Source organism: Lygodium microphyllum, chromosome 11, assembly GCF_053477565.2.
Source record: "Lygodium microphyllum isolate KBCC chromosome 11, Lygodium_microphyllum_v1.1.10, whole genome shotgun sequence".
NCBI lineage: Eukaryota > Viridiplantae > Streptophyta > Polypodiopsida > Schizaeales > Lygodiaceae > Lygodium > Lygodium microphyllum.
Window position 1 is genome coordinate 102119224 of NC_141145.1, and position 15454 is coordinate 102134677.

The 15454-nt window shown below is 38.1% G+C and overlaps 1 protein-coding gene across 1 annotated transcript in view; it reads left to right on the forward strand.

The window, feature by feature from the left end:
- The first annotated feature begins 9714 nt into the window (after positions 1–9714).
- The window catches only part of LOC148029169 (uncharacterized), a 38786-nt gene continuing 33046 nt past the window's right edge, over positions 9715–15454 (forward strand). The window contains exons 1-2 of the mRNA XM_087688673.1: positions 9715–9877; positions 10972–11119. Coding sequence (XP_087544799.1) covers positions 9799–9877; positions 10972–11119 — 227 coding nt within the window. The 5' untranslated portion in view covers positions 9715–9798. The remainder of the gene's footprint in view (positions 9878–10971; positions 11120–15454) is intronic.

The window sequence follows — 15454 nt, forward strand, 5'->3', positions numbered from 1 at the left end:
GCAACGAGAATTTGGAGAGACAACTGAAGTAAAGGTGGTTCCTCTAACAATGGTGAAAAAAAGAAGAATAATGGTAAGTAAAAGTTTCAAGGAGAGTGCTTCTACTACAAGAAGAAAGGATATGCAATTGCATATTATTGTCATGTCAAGAAGATAGATGAAAAGAATGGCACCATGAAGACTAAAGAGAAGGAGACAACCAATATGGCTGAAGCAGAGTTGGAGTTATTAATGGAAACCATTGAGGAAGTGTGTTCCTCGGCACAAGAAATATATAACAATGACTCATATATATTGGATAGTGGTGCTTCCCATCACATGACCAACAAGAAATGTCTATATAGTTCTATGAAGCCTCTACAAGAATCTATCACCGAGATAGTTGGGAATGATGCAAAATGCCTTGCTAATGGCACATGTACTATTTCCTTTATTAATGCAAATGGTGAACCCAAGAATCTTTCAAATGTGTTGTATGTTTCAAAGAAGATCATAGCAAGCCGTGATGTGGTTTTCAAGGAGCAACCACATATAATGGAGGAGGAGAATATAAGTTCTTCCCCCTTATCATCCAGTGAAGAAGTAGTCCCCTACGAACATATCCCAAGAGTTGTCCCTACTCTCAAGGAGGATGAAGCATGGTCTTCAAATGATGAGGACAAAGTTCACCAACCTGCAATCACGCCACCGAAAAAGCCATTGCCACGATGAGTGAAGCAACTCTATGATTATTGTATGCATATCACAATCGAGGAAAATGCATATGGACCAAGGAGATCTTTGAGAATAGAGGAACAAAGAAAGGCTTTTGCTCATATAGTCAATATGGCCTTGATGGCTGAGATTATAAGAGAAGTAAAGGAGCCATCAGACTTGGAAGAAACGCTTGTCGATCCAGTATGGAGAGCAGCTACGCAAGCTAAGTATGACAACATAATGAAGAATGACACTTAAGAGCTAGTGGATCAACCAAAAAAGAGGAAGATTATTGACACCAAGTGGGTATGGAAACTAAAGTACAAAGCTGATGGCAACTTAGAAAAGTACAAAGCTAGATTAGTTGCACAGAGATTTTTACAAGTTGAAGGATTTGACTTTCAAGAATCATTTGCTCCAACTGCTAGAATGATCACTATTTACACAATACTTGTTTGCAATGGCTGCTCATATAAGAAGTGGCTAGTTTACCAAATGGATATTAAATCACCATTCTTGAATGGCCACCTCAAGGAGGAGATATACATGGCTTAGCCACCACCAAGGTTTGAGACCCCCCATTCTAAGAACAAAGTTTGTAAGCTAAAGAAGGTATTATATGGGCCGAAACAAGACCCTAGAGCATGATACTAGTGGATAGATAAATTCTTTTAGGTTTGAATTTCGAAAGATGTACCTTAGATGCTAACTTGTATGTTTACAAGGATGGTGAAAAGTCTGTAGTGATTGTTCTATATATGGACAACCTTCATATTACAGGTGAGTATGAAGATATGATCCATCAGACTTGAAAGGCTTTGAGCTCTGAGTTTGAAATGACAAACTTGGGCTTGTTGCACTATTGTTTGGGGATTGAAGTCTAGCAAAATCTTCATCTCTCAAAACAAGTATGCATGGGAGATCTTAAAAGAATTTGGAATGACCGAGTGTAAGGAGATAGCTACACCTATGGAGGTCAATGTAAAGTTATCCATTGAAGATACATCAACACTAGCAAACATTGGGAGGTATAGGAGGTTGGTTGGCAGTCTCATCTACTTGTGTAACACCCAGATATCACTTTTGCTATTGGGGTTTTGAGCAGGTTCTCAACAAACCCCGAGAAAGTCATTGGAAAGCTAGGATGCGGGTGCTCAAATACTTGAAGGGAACTCTTGACTGTGGTATCATATACAATTCGGGAAGTGCTCTTATGGGGAAATGTGACTCAGATTGGATGGTGACAATGATTTTAGGAAATCAATTTTTGGATATTGTTTCTCTTTACATTCAAGAATATTCTCTTGGATCGTTAAGAAGCAACCAAATGTGGCATTGTCTTCTAGTGAACCAGAGTACAAGGCAGCTTACTTTACTACACGTAAAGCAATATGGTTAAGGAGAATCCTATGGCATATGGGAGTATAGGATGAAGATCTAACACTGCTAAGATGTGATAATCAAAATTACATCGCCATTGCCAAAAACCCAATTTTTTATGCATGCACCAAACACATTAAGATCCAGTATCACTATGTGTGTGGCTTGATCGAGGATGGGATAATAGAGCTGGTATATTGTCCAATGGAGGAGAATGGAGCAAATATCTTCACCAAATCTCTTTCAAAGGATCTTCTTTGAATTCATCTTCAAAGACTTGACGTTGGGCCAAGAATGTAGTTCACTGTGGGTGGATATTGAGGGGGGTGTTAAATATACTCAATGCCCCACCCTCGTAAGGTGCAACCATGATCCACGATGCTCTAAGTTGTAAGACCCCCATTATGAGGAGAAGTCATGTGTGAGCACAAACGTTGGATGGGTCCTAACTTATATGTCAAATGAGGTCTATGTGATTGAATGGCAAAAAGGTGACTTTTGTGGATGTAGCCTTTGATTTAAATAGAGTAGCTATGCTGGTAGCAACTCGAGGCACAATGCATCAAGTTGTGAGGTTGTGGGAGTCATCAAAGGCCCTTGTTTTGGAGTTTGGGGGCCATGGAAGAGGCCCTTGGTTAGAGGGTCTCAGGGGAGCCTACAACTCCCTGATGGGGATTCGGGGCCAGTGCCCCTAACCTAACAATTATTGGGGGTAAAGGCGCCTCCGCCTAGCCGCCCGTGTATTACTACACTAACAGTACCCACCATTGCACACTGCAGGTGGTGGACATCCATCACAGTCACTTATTCTTTATTCTTTTAGTGACAGTTTGAATAAAGGAAAACCCCACCACACATTGTGGTTGTTGGAGTTCCCACTTTTGAGTCTTTCTCTCTCTCTCTCTCTCTCTCTCTCTCTCTCTCTCTCTCTCTCTCTCTCTCTCTCTCTCTCTCTCTCTCTCTCTCTCTCTCTCTCTCTCTCTCTGTGTGCTCTTGCTCTTGCTCTCCATCTGCCATAGCTCTCACCGCCAAGCTTCTTCCTCCTGGGTTCCACTTCCCTTTCAACTAGTATTAGAGCAAAGGCATTACAGCTTGCCCGGCATTCTCTTCAGCCCGGATTTGAAGAGCTTCAACCCGAGCTTCAATGGCATCCATGGCACCTTCATTTCCAGGTACGCTTTGATCTCCTGTCTCCTCCCCAAGCTTTCGGACCTTCATCGGCTTCTTCCCGGGCTACATCGAAGCCCCCTTGACCTTGCCAAGTGCCCCCAAGGGCTATTGTAGATCCCCTAGCCCCCAGGAATAGCCAACATAGGTAGGATACTCTATATCCTCATAACCTAGAAGATGCTTCATATACACCTCTTCTTGTAATTCACCATGCAAGAAGGCATTCTTTATATCTATTTGCTCTGCAAATTGCAACCTTTGGCTGTTGCCAAAGTAATCACACATCTAACAGTTGTCATCCTAGCAACTAGATTGAATGTCTCTTCATAATCTATGCTATATGTTTGATTATAGCCTTTTGCAACTAGCCTAGCCTTATACTTGCTAATAGAACTATATACACTATGTTTAATTTTGTAGATCCACTTACATCCAATATCTTACTTTCCCTTAGGAAATTGTACTAGATCCCAAGTATTATTGTCTTCTAATGCAACCATCTCCTCATCCCTTACTACATCCTAATGAGCATGATCAATAACATCCTCAAAACAAGTGGGCTCAACATTCTTAACCACCTTTACCATATAAGCATAATTGTCAACGTAACCTTTAAAACCAAATCTTTTAGTAGGGTATTTGACCATACTAGACTTGCGTACCACTAGATCATTCAGTGGAGCCTTTACATTACCAGGTGCTCTTTATACACCTAGTGTCCTGACTGAAGAAATACCAAGCTCATCGTCCAGATTCTATGAACCATTGTAATCTCCATCAAATCCCAAATGATTAGTAGATGCATCATTACCATCATTTGACACCTTCTTCTTTCCTTTTTCGTTACTTGCAACACTAATAGATGCACCTAAAGATGTGAAATTGCTCCTTAGTCTCTTGGACTAAGTGTTAACTGTAGATATAGTACCACATGATGCTTCTGATCCACTAAGGCTTTGTGATTCTTGCTTTCATTATCATTGTCATCATCCAGTGTATCACTACTAGATGCATACCAACTACTCATCTCATGAAAAATAATATCCTTGCTTATTGTAAACTCACCTATGACAATGTTATAATAATGATATTATTTTTGCTCTAAAGAGTATCCAATAAAAATATATTTTATAGCCTTTGGATCAAGTTTCTTTCATAGCTCATCTAACACATGAACGTATGCAATACAACCAAACACTTTCAAGTGTGACACATAAGGATTCTTACTTGTATAGCATTCTCTAGGGATCATCCCATAAACTATAGCTATGGGAGTTCTCATATAAATAGCAATATGAATACTTTCAAACCAAAAATATTTCGGTAAATTCTTTTTAGCCACCATCAATGCCCGTGCAACTTCTATAATACATCCATTTTTTCTTTCTACAACTCCATTTTGCTAAAGTATACCTACAAGCAAATTGTCTTCTTATCCCATGACACCTCAAGGAGTCACTGAACTCATTAGAGAGACACTCTCCCCCTCCATGTGACCTCAAGTACTTAACTTTCAAGCTTGTTTATGTTTTACCTGTAGCCTTGAAAGTTTTGAAGTGCTCAACACATCACTCTTTTCCTTCATGAAATATATCCACAACTGTCTTGAACAATAAACATGACACAATATTCGCTACCACCAAGAGACATGTTTTGTATAGGCCCCCAAACATTTATATATACAATATCGAGTATATTCTTGTTCACATCTCTATCGTGCGAAAAATGTTATTTTGCCTACTTACCAAACTAACATGCTTCACACACTTTATGAAATCTTGTAACTTTAAAAGCAGACAACCCTTTGGACTGCATTAATTTTAACCTTTGTACATTTGCATGTCCAATTTGCTTGTACTATATTTCAATTTCTGCAAACAACCACTGCTTTGCCTTTAGCATACATAACAAAAATTCTAGCATCTAAAGTGAACATGTAGCCAACTTTACTTCCTTTTGTGACCAACCTATAATTATAATTAAAATATTACATAAAACAACCTTTTGCATTAAATTAAACATACAACCCTTGCTCCACCATTACCATTTAGTCAACACACACTAAGTTATTTATAATAGATGGCACATGTAATACATTTGATAGAATCTTTGTCCATTGACCATCATATAAAGACAAGGGAACTTTTCCAATGTATGAAATTGGGTGTCATGAATCATCACTTGTCTACACATAACTTGGATTTTGTTTTGCATATGATTAGATGTGCCTAAATCAACATACTATACATCATCATGTATCCTCTTTCATGTAATAGCAATCATCATATATTGCATAACAAATATATGCTCTTTTTTGTTTCATTCTTTCTGAAGATGATGCATAGTTTCCTTGCTACAATTTTATCACTATGGACATAATTCATCTTAGCATAATACTAGGCCATAATATAACCTATTTTGCCACAATAATGACAAACAATACTAGAATTTCTAGAACCTTTATTTAGCCATCCATCTCTTCCTTTAGAGCCCCCTATCTCTAAAGTTTCCACAGCCTCCTAAAGCTTGCAAACTATTGATTTAACATATTTTGCTAGTTATCACTAGCACGCCCCATACCATAGCCTCTTGAAGAGGATCTGCCATGTCCTCTTCTTAAACTTGAGTAAAATTCTTGGACTTGTTTGCCACTTCTTTCAAAGGATTCACCTTGCATATTGATCTTTTTAGTAATCATGAGAGAGACCAACTCATCAAAAATTAAAATTGGCTTCCGTATATACATAGAAGTGACAAACGATTTCTAAGTTTTCTCGTTATTAAGGCCACCCAAGGTAGATGAAACCAAATCATCATCATCAGGCATTGCATCAATAGCTATTGACATCTATAATGCTTCTCACTTTTAAAACATATTTATTTATAAGCATATTCCCCTTGTTCAAAGTATTCAACTCTTGCTTGAGTTGAATCTTTCATGCCTTTGTATTTACTAAAAACATGTTCTCAAAATTGTCCAAGTTGCATGTAAAGTTTTTATATTTTTTATATGTTCCAATGTAGTATTATCAATGATTGCAGATAGCCAATACATTACCTTTTGTCCTTTACATTTCATTCTTTTCAAGCCTTTAATTCTTATGCAATCACAAGATTAGTTACCTATGGCTCATTTTCTTCACCTAAAACCAACTTTTAAAGGCCTTTTTCAACAAGAAAATTCATCACACGAAACTTCCATGATGGGTAATTGTTCTTGTCCAACTTCTCAGTGATGGGGTTTCTACTATTCTCTACCATTTTCAAAAAGCTAATACAAAATAGTAAGCAAGTCTTCTACAACCTTTTTCAATAAGTGTACAATAACACATCAAGCAGTCTCTTTTACGGATTGCTCAACAATAAATATAATTTGCAACTAATTTATAGATAAAACTTATGTTTGCTTCCTGCAAACACCTCAGTACTTGACAGATTTGAAATTTGTAACCTACATGGCCACTTCGATCAGCACAATCGAAAGTGTAGTATACCACGAAATCGTTGTTTGCAACCTTGAGAGTCTAAAATGGGGTGTGAAATGGCCTACTAAGTCAAACAATGCATAATTGACTGACTTTGCTAATATATTGGTGTTTTAACTATGCCAGTTATAGGGAGGTGCAACAAACCAACATATAATAAGTGATAAGTTAGTGGCCATGTAAGGATCATAATGACCACCAATGTGCTAAGTATAGATGTATAGACTCATCCAACTAGACGGTACATCATCAATGTTTGCATGTGTTAAGCTTGCCATTTCAACAAATCTTGGATTGCAATGTAGATTGCACTAACCTTGTGTCAATAGCATTGGATTTTCAAAGACAAGGAATATGCTTGTATCACTTCATTGTTGAAAAGCATAGATGTTTAAGAACAAAAGTAATATATTTAACTAAACCTCTATAATGATAAAAGTGAATATAGCTTTCTTTTTTTTGTAGCAATATATACATGTTCTCATATCTCCTAATATTCATCTACAACTATCCCCAACAACTAGGAAGCTTATTATATTTAATGTAAATGGGGTGGTTCTATATAGATAACTCTAGCAAAAGGGGTCATTACTAGTTGAATCCTTGGGGATAGGTAGATATTGGGTCATCTTGTAGCCAACCCTTGCAAAGTTTTTGACATAGATGCATACATTGTTTGATATTGCCATATGGAGCTTAATGAAGGAGAAGAAGTTGAGTGACTTGCTTTACATGATGAGAAGTGATTGTATAAAGCAAATGACATGAGTACCACAATTTGTGTTTCATTATGGTCAAGACAAGTGGAAGATAGTTTCTAAAACTTAGTCTTTGGGAAAGACTCAAGTTGAGCCACACTTCCTAAAATATTTCAATGATATTGAGGGGCAACACTTTAGCCCTACAAAGATACTATTTGTGGATGACAACATAGAGAAGCTGCAAAGTAACCACCTAGCTCCTTCATATATCCACCTACATTTGAGGAAAATCCCATGGACATTTTTCTTTTGGAACATAAGCTTCCCTATCTAATAGACTTAGCAAGTTTTTGTGGGGAGTCCAAGAGTTTGTTAGAGAACTAGAGTCCTTTCACATTTGCATGATGATACCTATCATCCCCAAGCTAAGTGTTTTCTCATTTGTATTGTAGATAGTTTACTATTTACAATATAAACAGGAAAGTTGGCTATTATAATAGAATTATGGTTCCATGCTTTTGGTCTGTTGATGGTTACTATCCCAAATTACCATCTCTAATTACCCAAATAGCACATTGAGCCAATCACCCATAGCCATAAATTTCTTAGTGATTGCTTGAGAGAGCACATTGACTAGTTGTGCTCTGATGTAGTTTCGTAGTTTCTTATTCTTCAATCTGGTCAAGGCAAGTGTCATTGATTGATTGGACATACTTAAATGAAAGGCATTGTGAATGCCTGATCATTAATGGTCCATGTCAAGCCGCCAATGAAGCAACAAAAGTCAACATCTATTGAGGTCGTGGTCAAACTTGAGAAGTAGAGAGAAAGAGCAGATTGAATATGACCTTAGGGAAAGAAAAGAAGCATGGATGGTATCCTAGGTCTTAATTATACACAAAAAATAGCCTAACCTTAAGAAAAGCATTCAAGGAGGAGAAGGAATTCGATCTGACTTGATAGGTTGACTAATAAGAAAACCTTCCTATTTTGTGAGAGAGAGAGAGAGAGAGAGAGAGAGAGAGAGAGAGAGAGAGAGAGAGAGAGAGAGAGAGAGAGAGAGAGAGAGAGAGAATATTAACACATCTAAAAGGCCAATGTGGCCTATGAGACCGCACCAATATATACAACAAAGTGTATCTCTCATTTAAAACAAAGGGTAAAAGACATGCCTATGAGACTAGATGCTAGATGATATTCTATGTAAGAATATATATGTGGTGTAAATGTCGATGAAACTTAAAAAAAAAGGGGAAGGAAAAATATAGAAATGCTATTTTTCTCAATGAGGTATATCCCTAAGGTGGAAATGTAGCTCTTAGCAATTAAGGTGCCTTGGCATCTATCTCTTGTGGCGTTCAATGATAACTCAAATCTATCTATGATAAGGGTGTTTGGGTGTCTCACTTCACTAAGTGCAAATGCTCTATCTAAGGAGATACCTCCTAAAGATGAAGCTTCTTTAGAATGTAGCCATGTTCGATGTCTTTAGCATTGGTAATGGTCCGGTCCCCATACTCATTGACTATGTAGTAGTGAAAAGGTTAGTAACAACCCTTTGTCTAGGTGGACCTAGTTGTGGAAGGCTCCTATCTTGTAGAATAGTAGTCTTACATCTTTGAAGCTTCAAGAGGAAGAATCCCAAATACCTCTAATCCTCAAACTACATCACCCATTGTAGAGGGTCAAAACCCTATTGGAACAGATAGTGATATCTTCCTCAAATGCCATAGTATACAGTACATCGACACATGTAATGCTCCTTTGTCTTTGGCTCTTTGTCACAAAGTTGGCGCATGCAATCCTCTATCTCCATGCACGTTTGAATCCTTAGATGATGCATTGAGGTACACATTAGAGAGAGAGAGAAGGGGGGGGGGTCATTCCAAAGATAATCCTCATACATGCAAAAGATAATCTAGGAAATTCATTGAAAGGTTTGAAAATACTAGCTCAAATTCACTCGAAGACTATAACTTGAAAATACTAGCTCAAATTCTTCGATGCAAACTAATTGCATTGGAAAAAAAGATTAATTAGATAAGATATTTTAATATTAGTTTTAAAATCCACTTTGCAGTTTAAAAATGAACATTGCTCAAAACCAAAAAGAATCTGCCGTCTGAAAATAAGAATTTATAATTATAATTATAATAACGATAATGTATAAATATGTTGATGAGTAGGCCCATTTTAGGGGACGAATGCATGCCGACTAACCATAGTTTTATCTCTTTTCTCTATTTATTTAAGGAAAAGCTTCAACTTTGCTTATAACAGAGATTTTTTGAGCGCACAGCGAGAGAGAGAGAGAGAGAGAGAGAGAGAGAGAGAGAGAGAGCCTATGTCTTGACAGGATAACAGTCATGCCGGCTGCCCATGTCCTGTTAGCAGCTCTTCGTCTCTTCGTGGCCTTTTTGCTCATCACTGTCAGCATATTCCTCGGTATGCTACCGACCACTTCAATTTATATTTTTCCGACGTGGAAATCCTGTTTTAGGTGCTTAGATCCGTTTACAAGTACCATGGAGTAATCTTCAATCTAGGCGTTGAGGTTCACTGTTGTTGTTCAGTGTTTCAGTAAGTCTATAAACGGTCATTCTATTCTGGTGTGTCAGCAATTTTTTGACTGTCATTGGAATGATTGCTTGTTTTCTTAATGTTTCACCAATTCTTATGTGTAGATTGTCATTGCATCAGCGTGTTTCAGAAAATTTTGAACCGTCATTAACATGTTTGTTTGAGAGACATGCATTTGTAAAGCTTAAATGATTGTTTTAACCGAAACGATTGTTGAAGTCCCCGGTTGATTAGGATAGAGAAGAAGAGATGTACATCAGGTGATAAAGGTACACCTTGCTTTGTAGGGGGGCAAAATGGTCGGCATTTGCTTCCAAAATCCCCTTCACCAAATCAGATTCTAAGAACAAGCGACTTATGAGCAGTTTGAGATTGTCCTCAATACATGAATCAATGATGTTCTCCATGATGATGGAGCAGATAATTAAATGGGTACATGAATCAATGATGTTCTCCATGATGATGGAGCATATAATTAAATGGGTATCTGCTTACAAATTTTCCTACAAACAACATGTAACTGTGATATCTCATCTTGTGATGATGGAGACACGCAGTTCAGCTAAGCTAAGTATCTTATGTAGCATTGAAACAAGCTGAAAGAAAGGGGAATCAAGGCATAGTCTCTGATAGCAATTACAAGACACAAGAGATAAGTTACATTAATGCATTATACACACGGGATAAGTTACACTAAGCATTCTATAAAGAATGTAAACAAGCACAAAGCAGAAGCATTCCAATCATGATGTCAACAGCAATGACTAAACACACATGAATACACTTTCACAAACAAGAGATAAGTTACATGCCCAAAGTCCAAGAGGCATTTCATGCTTGCATTGGTTGATGTGTGCTGTGCAATCTGGGTCTTTGACATTGAGATTGCTATGTTTTAGTTTCTTAAGTTTGCCTCAAGAGTCATAACAATGACAATTCAGTAGCCTATTTCTGTACAGGATGGTTTTTGGCATGGAAGCTAATCTTGGTTCACATCCCACTTGTACAAGACCTGTTTGGGCTGCGCAAGAAACCCAAAGAACCAAGACCGTCAACTCGGCAGTTGACTCGGCTATTCAATGATAGTCCACCTCAAGCTTTTCACAGGTCATTTGCTTGAACTAGTTTAAATAGTCAATTTTGAGTTTTAATAACAAGGTTGCTGTATGTATACATGGAACTATGTAAGTATGCCATGTTTGGGGACAATATCGATGACATTTGCTTATTGTGCCTTTCTGGGGTTCCTCATACTGTAGAAACCTAATTGGGTGGGGCTTTGGAGACCATGAAATATAGTCATGTCATTCTTAGGTGGTAGAAAAGGTACAAATGCTCCACACAACCCTATGGTTAGTGGTCTGAAAGATAGGATATGATGGCGGAGAAGTTTCCTCAATTCACTTTAACAAGCTTATGGATTGTCATTATGAGTCTGTCAATCATGTGTGATTTAAGTTTGCAAGCCACATTATGTAAATCATTGCCCATGTGACAGGCTTTGTGATCATACAAAGTTCCCTGATGGAGCCATGATGAATGCACACACACACATGAACATGAAATAAAGATACTAAATGAGAGAGGCTGATACCCGTTGTTGTACACTGGTCGGAATGATTATGCACACCAGTGTGAGATTACCATATGTTAGAGGATACACATAAAATAAAGATATTGGATGAGAGAGACTGATACCAATTGCTGTACACTGATCAGAATGATTATGCACACCAGTGTGAGACTACCATATGATAGAGTATACACCTAGACAGGCAGCCTTTGAGCAGGTGGACACAGGTGGCAGGCAGGCAGGCAGTGTGCAAGGCAGTGGATGGGCAGCCAGGTGGTGTGCAGGATATGGGCAGTAGGTAGGTGCAGTTGGACCAGCACTTTTGACTGCCACGTGGCAGCAGCCAGCCAGTTTATGCTGGCCAACCTGATTCTTTTCTTTTCCTCCTACAGCCTATTTAGGCAGTCTCCCACCTACATGGTCTTGTACATTGTGATTTGTCAGTGAGAGTGAGGTTAAGCTGAGTGCATACTCCAGCACTCGCCCTTGTACATATTCAGTTCCAGTTTGCAGTCTTCAACACTCTTCATTTTTTGAGTTCTCTCTCTCTCTTTTCGTGAAGATAATTGAATTAAGTAGCAATATTTACATTAGACCATCAGGTCAGCTAAGAAAACAGACACAAATGAAAGGCTACCAAGACTCACACAAATATCACACAGAAAGGACAGCTGGTGTAGAGCAAACAATATCCAACCAGGGAGCAGCAATGTCAGGAAGAACTAGATCAGCTGAAACCATAGAGGAGATCTGCCATAACACTAAACCATGAACATGGGTCGCATGACCATGGATGCTCGAGGCTGAATCAAAAATAAAGGCATTCCGAGTACGCCAAATATGTCAGAGAGCTGTCCATCTAAGGAAATGAAAGAGGAACTGATTGCAAAGTAGACATAGAAGTCATCCTTCCCATAATCCATGAACGAACTGATATCTGTTGACTGAGTCATTGAGGACCACACAAGGGAAACAAAACTCCAAATTTGTCGAGCAACAGGGCAAGAGACAAAGAGATGAAGCAATGTCTCACCACATGTAGTGCAAAATACACAGCGACCACTAGAGAACTTGCAAGCATGCAACACGTCCGCAATTGGAAGAGCCCCAATAAGCAACCTCCACATGAGCACTTGACCCTGATAAGGAACCTTAAACTTCTAGAGTTGGATAAATCTTTTGTGCCACTTCTTTTGGCTATCTCGAATATGCCATAATTTATTAGCCTTCCCAGTAATCCATCTCTTGGTCTCGACCATCTGATAATAGATCTAATTGGTTGACTGTTGTTGTAATTTCTTGGTTGAGCACAAAAATTAGAACTAGTACAAATCTTTGGCTTGCAATTAGGTGCTTCATGCCCACCGAATCAAGGGATTGAGTGATATCCTAGCAATGGAACCATGAAACCAGCCTTCCTTCTCGGATAGGGTGGAAATTCCTGATCATAGGGTGGTAATTCTTGATCAAGCACTTAGTTACAACAATCAGTAAATTGAAATACACACTTTACCTTCATAATCTTGGACAATAGACACCCTACTGGCCCCAAAACTAGCGTCTCTTTCGGTATTTCTTTATCTTTATTGACTAGAGGATTGGGTATAAGTTGAGATTCCACAATCTCCTTGGTTGATCCAAAATCCCCTTGCTGTAAATGCAATCAACACATAAATTGGGCAAAGTGCCTCTTGATTTGGTGACAAATGCAAGAGGACATATAAAAGTTCTTTTTTTGTGGAACAAATGCGGGGCACTATCAAGAAGTGGACTGGAGAGAGAGAAAGAGGAGAGAGAAGATTGCAGAAGAGAGAGAAAGAGAGTGATGAGGAGAGAGAAAGATAGAAAGAGGTAAGAAGCCATAGAAGCAGTGAGCAAGGTGATGAGGAAAGAGATAGTAATGTATTATGTTTCAAAAATATATGAAAAATTACATCTCTCTTTCTTTTATACCTATGTCGATGTGACATGGTATTACTATTATTTCTACACTAAACATCTCTTCTTCCTAGCTTCTTACAATCTATCCTGTCCCAAAGGTTTTTGCCTTAAAAAACAAACTTACAAAAGTTAGAAAGGATGGATGAAACTAAGTACTACTCTGTTTTCAACTATACAAGTAGGGAAATGAATGAAAGATTAAAGATATATGGACTGAAATGAAGGAATGAGAGTAAGCCTCAGCTATATACATGATCCAAAAGTAATTCAAAAGTATTTGGAGCCTTAAAGTCTTCAAGAGATGGACTCAAAATGAAGAAGACAGCTTGTTGTAAGAATAAACCCCGGCGAATCAAAATTGCCATAACTTCTGGTAGAAGTATCCAAACAAAGCGTACCACATGTCAAAACGTAGCTTTTGAAGAGTACTTTGACCCTATGTAGGTGACATAATTTTGAAAATTAGGCAGAATAAAATCTGTTCTAAAACAATCTGTTGTCAGGACCTCAAGTGGCAAACCTCTCCATTTAATCAAATATTCAATGATAGAGCGAGAGCAAAGCTTATTTCCACACTGACCTATGACAGCCTCAGGGATATACTGAATAAGACCTTCTTCATCAATAGGTGGCAGCTCATCAACTGTATCAACATGAGCACTATAAAAAGGCTTGAGCTGACTAACATGGAATATACTATGAATCTTAGTGGAAGAGGATAGTTCCAATCTATATGCCAAGTCTCCAATGTGCTTTAGGATCCTGTAGGATCCATAAAACTTGTGGAAAAGCTTGTTATTGGATCCGTCCTTCAAGGTAGAATAACGAGACTTGGGCACTTTCAGCAAAACTAATTCTCTTTCTTGGAACTCTAGGGGTCGCCTCTTCTCATCTGCATACATCTTCATCTGATCTTGGGCTTTCCTAAGATTCACCTTACACTGCTGAAGAAGGGTTTGCATTCTTTTCAATTCTTCTTTCCCATGAGGATTGATTTTCTCATTGAAAATGACCGTGGGTAAGGGTACGTTATAACTATATATAGCCTCAAAGGGTGAAACTCCAATGCTAACATGAGTGGAGTTATTGTAGGCAAACTCAGCCAAGTGCAACAAAAAATCCCATGAATTCTACACATCATGACAGAAATGGCAAAGATAAGTTTCCAACCACTTGTTTACCCTTTCTGTCTGTCCATCAGTTTGTGGGTGATAAACTGTAGAAGAAGCGAATTTAGTGCCCATGGATATGAATATCACTTTTCAAAAGTTACTCATGAACTTTGAATCTCTATCATGAATAATCACCTACAGTAATCCATGGTGTGAAAATCTGCTCCATAAAGTGATTGGCCACTTGAGAAGAAGTAAACTGAGTCTTGGTTGAAATGAAATGGGCTGCCTTGGTGAGTCTATCCACCACCACATATATACTATTCCATCCCTTTTTGGTAGTAGGCAAGCCAGTAATGAAGTTCATGGTAATGTGTGTCTATTTGCCCATAGGAATAGGTAATGGGCCTTTTTTTAAGTTGATAATGGGAGTTATCCTCCATGAGACCTTGCTGTAATTTCTGAAAAACATTATTGAGCTCTTCATCCAAAAAATAGGCTTTCTATAATTCTTCAATCTAGTCACTATGTAGCTCAGTCATAGCGAAAACTTTACATGCCCACATACGAGAGAGAATTAGCCACTATATTGTCTTTACCCCTTGTATGAGTGATGTCAAAATTATAATTTTACAATGTAACTTACCACCTACGCTACTTAGGAGTAATATTGGACTGAGTGAGGAAATACTTTAGGACCCTGTGATCACTTTAAACTCTAAACCGGCTGCTATACAAATAATGGTGCAATTTATTTATCGCATGTTAGATTGCCAACATCTCTTGGTCATAGACATTTATAGCTATTTCCTTATC